Source organism: Aplysia californica, unplaced genomic scaffold, assembly GCF_000002075.1.
Source record: "Aplysia californica isolate F4 #8 unplaced genomic scaffold, AplCal3.0 scaffold00489, whole genome shotgun sequence".
NCBI classification, from domain to species: Eukaryota; Metazoa; Mollusca; class Gastropoda; order Aplysiida; family Aplysiidae; genus Aplysia; species Aplysia californica.
Window position 1 is genome coordinate 229,774 of NW_004797759.1, and position 6,683 is coordinate 236,456.

Here is a 6,683-nt window from a genome sequence, read left to right on the forward strand (position 1 = left end):
GAGTGGTTTCAGGGGGGGCATCCCTCACCACCAAGTAAAAAAAAATCACAGGGGGCTGCCCTCTCACCAGCATTTTTAATAATCGACTAATAGAAAATAAGTAATCTGTTTTTAAAATGAGTAATATTATGGCCATGAATCGTCTTCTTCCCTAGGGTGTCCAGGACAAGGTTTGTAGTCAAGTAACGTTAACAAATTCATGGTCGAGTATTTAAGAAAAAAAGGGCAGAAAACGGGGCCAATTGTTAACAAACAAATGTATCCATTTTTAACAAAAATTTCTCACTGGTCTTGGCGGTCGCACACAGCACAAAATGACAGGAATTTACCAATATATCTAGTCAGCCTGATAATTCCCTTACTCTTAGCTTTGGCACTTCTAAACTATATTTTTCTACGAGCAGAGAGACACTTGAGCGACTACTAGGGCTCAATGAAAGAGGAAGCTAAAAGTCTGCACGTGACATAGTGACGTAGACTGTCTGGGTTTGGTAGGTTTTCTCCCCTTATACTTGTGTACCAGAAAGGTTGGCAGTGAGCTGGCAAGGCCCAAATTTTTTAAAATTGGAATCAGGAGTGTATTACAATCGTAAAGTTGATTAAAAACCGTGATGATACCGCCAAAATTGTAATGGTGGGCAGGTCTGAATTTGAATATTTTACAATTAGGTTTGAAACTTTATAGAAAATAATTTGCGGTCACAGTGGCCGTATGTGTGACCAGCAGTCGAATATATCACAGTTTCATCCCCAAAAAAGCAGTGCAGCGAGTGCATCTGTGTGCAGAAGTGAAAGTAAAAATTTACACACCTAACTACTTTCAGTTGTGGGACTCACACTGGCATGCCATATGATGATACAACAATCAAGGCTAACAATCAATTGTGAAAAATAAAAGAAATCAGGACTCGATAGGAACAATATCAATAACGGAGTTTCTACGTACACGGTAACCGGGCACGTAGTCTCAGTATCTACGAACACGGTAACCGGGAGCTTAGTTTCGGGGGCCCCTTGAGCTAGGAGCACGGTAAATGCTTCGCTCCCTTATTGACCTTGACTTCTTTCATTTTTTCCCCTCTATCCTGTTGTATTTATTTGTATCCAGGTTTACGTAAAACTTCGAACCCAAATAATGGAACACACCCGTGTCGTTTCCTCATAGATAACTGTGAACCCAAATAATGCAACACACTCAAGGCACCCCCCTCCCCCCCAAAAAAAACTGCGCTAAAGCTGTTTGAGTTCATTTTTTTTCTCCTCATTCCTTTATCCTCAATTAGTACATGATTATCACGGCACGCACTTTAAGCCCAAGTGTCAAGTGTAAAAAAAATGGAAGTGGCTATCCTCACTCGGGGCAGGTAGCGTAAACACGGCCTCGCGGGCACTCGCGGCCTTCCGACCGCGTGGTATCGGTAAAATCGGGGTAATTCCGATCGCTGTTTCTTTGCTCTTTCACTATAAAACACCAAATGCCGTACACCTTGTAAAAGTTCAGCTTTTCCTCGTTACAATGGTGTAAGTTGTTTATATGTCCGATTATTAGGAGCTGGAGAATCGCCGACGAAAGTGAAGCCCCTCGCGGTCGGAATGCGAGGTCGGCCGGTTGAAAAATTGACACACGTGCATTCAAATGCTTCGCGGAACGAGGGATGATTAAATACCGTCTTTTCATTGGCGGAGAATTGTAGAGCTTTAAACGGGCTTTCCCGTGATATAAGTTTAGCCTTTGGCGTCTTTATAGAAAGCTTTTCAAAGTACCGTCAAAATGTTTAAAGATCCCTTTTTACACAAAATATGTATAATACCGACTTATAACAAGTGTCAATTCAAAGATCAGTTTATTTTCTATTAGAATAAAGTTATTAACTTGGAATTATTTTTCATCAATCCTTCCGCGAGACTCGGAAAACATGTGACCCCGCACGTGGGGTACACTACAGTATAGAGCCGACTCGCTCCCCGCGGGGACCGGTGCGGCGCCGCCGGGTCAACGCTCGGTGTTTTTGTCGACATAACGACAGATCATCGTGTTTGAGGCGATAAAATACTGATTTGTAAAGATCTCACAGTCTTGAAAAAAATTAGGCTCCATATTTGTTATAGTGATTGTACTCTGTTAATGTGGAGATGTTTAGTGCACTTGGTACTTTTTTATTGTCTGTCAAACATGGGGTTGCAGCCAGTGACTGACTTTAACAAATTTGATCAAATTTTAAACAACTACAATTTTCTTAAAAATTGACGGAGAGGTTAAAGAATGGTACCAAAATGCTCAGTGGATATAGGCCTTTCAAATGGTACAAGATAAATTTGGCATACAGCTAGTTTGAAAATTTAGTTTCTGGTACCTACTCGGGGTGAGAATAAAAATACAATCAACCTCTCACCCCGGGTGAGACTTGCCACTGTTGGCTATTCTCACCCGGTGTGAAACAAGACCTGTTTTTCCTAATTTCGGAATACTGTCTATCGGTGTGGATGATCAAATTGATAAAAGCAAAGAAAAAATTACGTTATAATAGCACAAAAGTAAGCTAATTTGATCGTCTACAAAGATGCTAGGCTATAGCTATTTCACTTTTCGAATCAAGCCGAATTACGCGGGTCGCCATTTTGTTTTGCCTGGAAGTTCTCGCAAGATCTACTCCTCCTCTCTTCTCTCTCTCTGTCTCTTTCTGAATACTGTCTATCGGTGTGGACGATCAAATTGACCAAAACAAAGTTAAAAAATAATGTTAAAACACAAAAGTAAATAAATTTGGTCTTCTACAAAGATGCTACGGCTATTTAGCTTTTCGAAACGAGCCGAACTACGCGGGTCGCCATTTTGTTTTGCCCGGATTCTCTCTCTCTCTCCACTGCTGCCCACAGACAAAATTGTGCACGCTTTTAGTAGTTTCAGGCTAACAGTAGTAATAGAACGTTTGTTCACGGCACAGAATTCTACAATTCTGTTATCACAGTGTAGAATTCTGTGGTTCATGGTGAACGCAAAACTGGTTGGCCTAGATCTAGGCTATACCGGTGAACGCACCCCGGGTGAGAATAGCCAAAAGACTCGCCTGCGCTATTCTCACCCGGGGTGAGAATAGAGCAGAGGTGGCCAAAAAAAATACCCCCACCCCCTCCCCTCGGTCGTTCCACACTGGTTAGGTGTGTATATCTTGCGAGAACTTGCTCGCAAAACAAAATGGCGACCCCCGTACGTAGTTCGGCTCGATTAGAAAAGTGAAATAGCCATAGCATCTTTGTTGTCGATAAAATTAGCTTACTTTTGTGCTATAACCTAATCTTTTCTTTGCCTTTATCTATTTGATCATCCACATCGATAGAAAGTATTCCGAAATTAGGAAAAACAGGTCTTGTTTCACACCGGGTGAAAATAGCCTACGGTGGCAAGTCTCACCCGGGGTGAGAGGTCGATCGTATTTCTATTCTCACCCCGGGTGAGATAGCCACTTCCCCCGAAAAACACCTCGATCAACGCGACCAGTGTGAATGAACTTTGTTGACCTCGACGGTCCCCAACACACGCGCTACTCACACGTAGGACCATAGGCCGTAGGAGGTCATTTCGAACTCGAGTCCAGAGAGTAGTCTACTCAGTAGAGCTGGCCAACAACAAACAACATAAAACACCTAACCTCAGGCCTCAGGGTATACAATCATCAAGACCCCTATCTCTAACCCAACCTCAAAATATCGGGATTAATCCAATTGCTCAAAGAACAAGAACTAAAACTAGATATCTAGAGATCTAGATTCTAGATTTTCTAGATCTAGATCTACACGAACCACGCCTGCACCGTAGTCGTAGTATTAGTCACGTAAACATCAGTGTACTACATGTGTTAGCGTCTTCCTATCCGGGGTCAGGCACAGGCATTTAACTTTGATGAACTCACTCCAGGAATAATTAAACTGGTACACGCTTGGGGGTGGTGGAGATGGATAGTGCTGCCTAAGATCAGGGCGTGGTGTGGCACCCAAAGGACTTTGAGGAAGGCTACCTTCAGAATTATATGATTTGCGAGATCGAGATGAGATTCCTGCTTGTGACGAAGCCATCTTTGTTTTCACTATAAATCCCCTGATTTTTTGTTGTTGTTGTTGCTTTTCCATCACTCTTCGCCAAGATTTTTACACAGCAAAATTAATTGGCTGCGAGTTGAGTAGTCACTTTACGACACTTCTTGCGAAAAAAAAAGAACTCAAATTGTTATCAACACTTTAAAAAACAAATTATTTTGTTGCCTGTAATTCACAGGTACACAGTCTCCGTGGGCGAACAGTAACTATAGAAAATCGTAACTTTTGAATTTCTTTTGCTTTGGCCACAGCGTTGTGTACAGACTGGGTGCTCAAGACAAGGAAGGAAGAAGAGATTTAAACTAAATTAGGCTATAGAATGGGCCTCAGTCAGGCCTCGGATTACTCAGAATTCAGAAGATAAAAAGGGTTTGAGATAGGGAGGGTATGGGGTTTAATTTGCACTGCTTAGGCCTTCGTGTCTTATGACGAATAACCCCTGAGGTGTGCAATTTATTCTATAGGCCTGTCATTGGGCGGCCGCGCGCGCGCGCGTGTGTGTTTGTGCGCGCGTGCGTGTGTGTGTTTGTGCGCGTGTGTGTGTGTGTGTGTGTGCGTGTGTGTGTGTGTGTGTGTGAGAGAGAGAGAGAGAGAGAGAGAGAGAGAGAGAGAGAGAGAGAGAGAGAGAGAGAGAGGGAGAGAGAGAGAGAGAGAGAGTACGTGTTTACGCGGATACCGGTACACCCAAATGGCTATATATAGAGAGAACCCATACGTGTGTGGATGTGTGCGCGTGCGAGCGCGCACGCTTGCACGCGTGCAGATATGCATGTTTACAATCTGCACGTGATCTATACGCCCAAATTGCAAGATTAAGATAGAACCAACGCCTACTCTAACAGTTAGAGTAGGCGTTGGATAGAACCCATAGCCTGCGTGCGTGTGTGTGTGTGCTTATATTATGTGTGTGTGTGTGTGTATGTGTGTGTGTGTGTGTGCGTGCGTGCGTGCATGGGTGGGTGCACCTGATGTATCGGTACGAGTTTTAATTGTAAATAATCAACATTAGAAGGGCATTTTTTTGGTAAGTGTTTTACGGCGCTCGCAACTGCATAATGTCATAATAACGAGCGCGCGGGGACACATTAATAAAAACATATTATTCAGACGGAAGGAAATTTTGAATTTTGCCCGGGCGGCCGAAGCTTTCTCTCATCGATCTTTAACATGTGCAACTTTCACACGGCCCTCCGAGATTTTTCGCTCTTGTCCGAGAAGGCTAGGTGTAGATAAGAAGGGAATGGAAGAAACAATAGAAGGAGACAAATAATTTTGGACAAAAGCCTGGATTACAAATTATTTCTAAGAAAGGAAATGAATGAATTTCACTTTGAAGATGTTAACAATCGACTTAATCACCCAACAAGATGTCTCACTCCTCCATCCATTTGAGATAAACTTTAGAAAAAACTTATTCCTCAAAATCGAATTTGAACCCTCTTTTCATACTGGCTTTGTTCTAATGTGCAATACACAATATACTTGCGTCTTTAACTTGGGGTAGTTGCTCCAAAAGAAAGGAAAATAACCTATCGTGACCCCAGAATGACAAGGTTCTCCAAATTCGGGATTCTTAGACTTAGAGTTTGGAGTATGAATGGGACTTGCCGCTGTAGGCCTACTTCTTTTTTTTTTTTTCCTCTCTCTCTCTCTCTCTTTTTCTGTTTTTGTTCTGTGTGTGTGTGTGTGCGTATTTGTGCTTTGCGGCGCTCGCGACTGAAGTCATATGAGCGAGCGAGACACAAGTTGGTTGTTTTCACATTAAGCATTTTCAGTTTTTGGTAGGAATTAATTTTGAATTTTGTCGCCCAGATGACGAGCGAAGTTGGAAGACTATTGTCGATTTCAGGAACACCAATAAGGGATCTGTAACGTGCACACTTTGTGTACGGAACTTCCAAAACTCTTTTACGCCTTTATCAAAGAAGATTAGGTGTTTTATCGTATCATCTTACCTACCCTAAGGTCAGTGGTGTGGCTGAAAGACAGCAGTGAGCTTTAAGGAGCCAGGAGTAGCAGTAGAATAAGAAAGTCAGAACCCAGAGAAAGGGGAGGCAGAAAGTTGAGATAAAAGTAGATGAAATACTGTAACTTGTAACACGATTAGAAAGCAGGAAAGGAGGTGAAAGGGGAAGGAACATAGTGCGAGGATCTCTTTGAAACTTTCAGTATTTCTAAAAAAATCATTTTGACAGACTGCTATTTGCTATGCAAAGCGCACGGATCGGATTAACAAGCAAAATTAAATTTCCTCTTTGGAAAGTGGAGGCACAGAGTTCCCCACGTCGTAAGGATACGATAAGTAAAACACGACGTACAAATAGAAATAAACCGCCTTTCAGAGTGTTGAATTGAGGATCCACCCCAGAAAGTATAAAATCTTAAGGATGCCGATCCCAATAGAAGAAAATGCAACTAGAAGACGTTGAATCCTTCTGCTTTCTTGGGAGTATAATGGGCAGAGGGTTGAAAGAGGGAGGAACAGGCGTCAAAATAAAGTCCCGCATCGGAAAGGCGCAAGCTGCTTCTTTGAAAAGAATTTGGAGGACTGGGGATGTCTCACTTAGAACAAAAGCTGGGGATTTTCA

At 42.5% G+C, this 6,683-nt stretch overlaps 1 protein-coding gene across 2 annotated transcripts in view; it reads right to left on the reverse strand.

The window, feature by feature from the left end:
• LOC101862436 (transmembrane protein 41B) overlaps positions 1-4,103 on the reverse strand; it is a 13,828-nt gene extending 9,725 nt beyond the window's left edge. The window contains exon 1 of one of the 2 annotated variants that reach the window (XM_005105731.3): positions 4,017-4,103. In XM_005105731.3, the coding sequence (XP_005105788.1) occupies positions 4,017-4,074 (58 nt within the window). In that variant the 5' untranslated portion in view covers positions 4,075-4,103. Of the gene's footprint in view, positions 1-3,911 lie in introns of both variants that reach the window. The other variant, XM_013086658.2, reaches the window with a different exon arrangement.
• Positions 4,104-6,683: the final 2,580 nt, after the last annotated feature.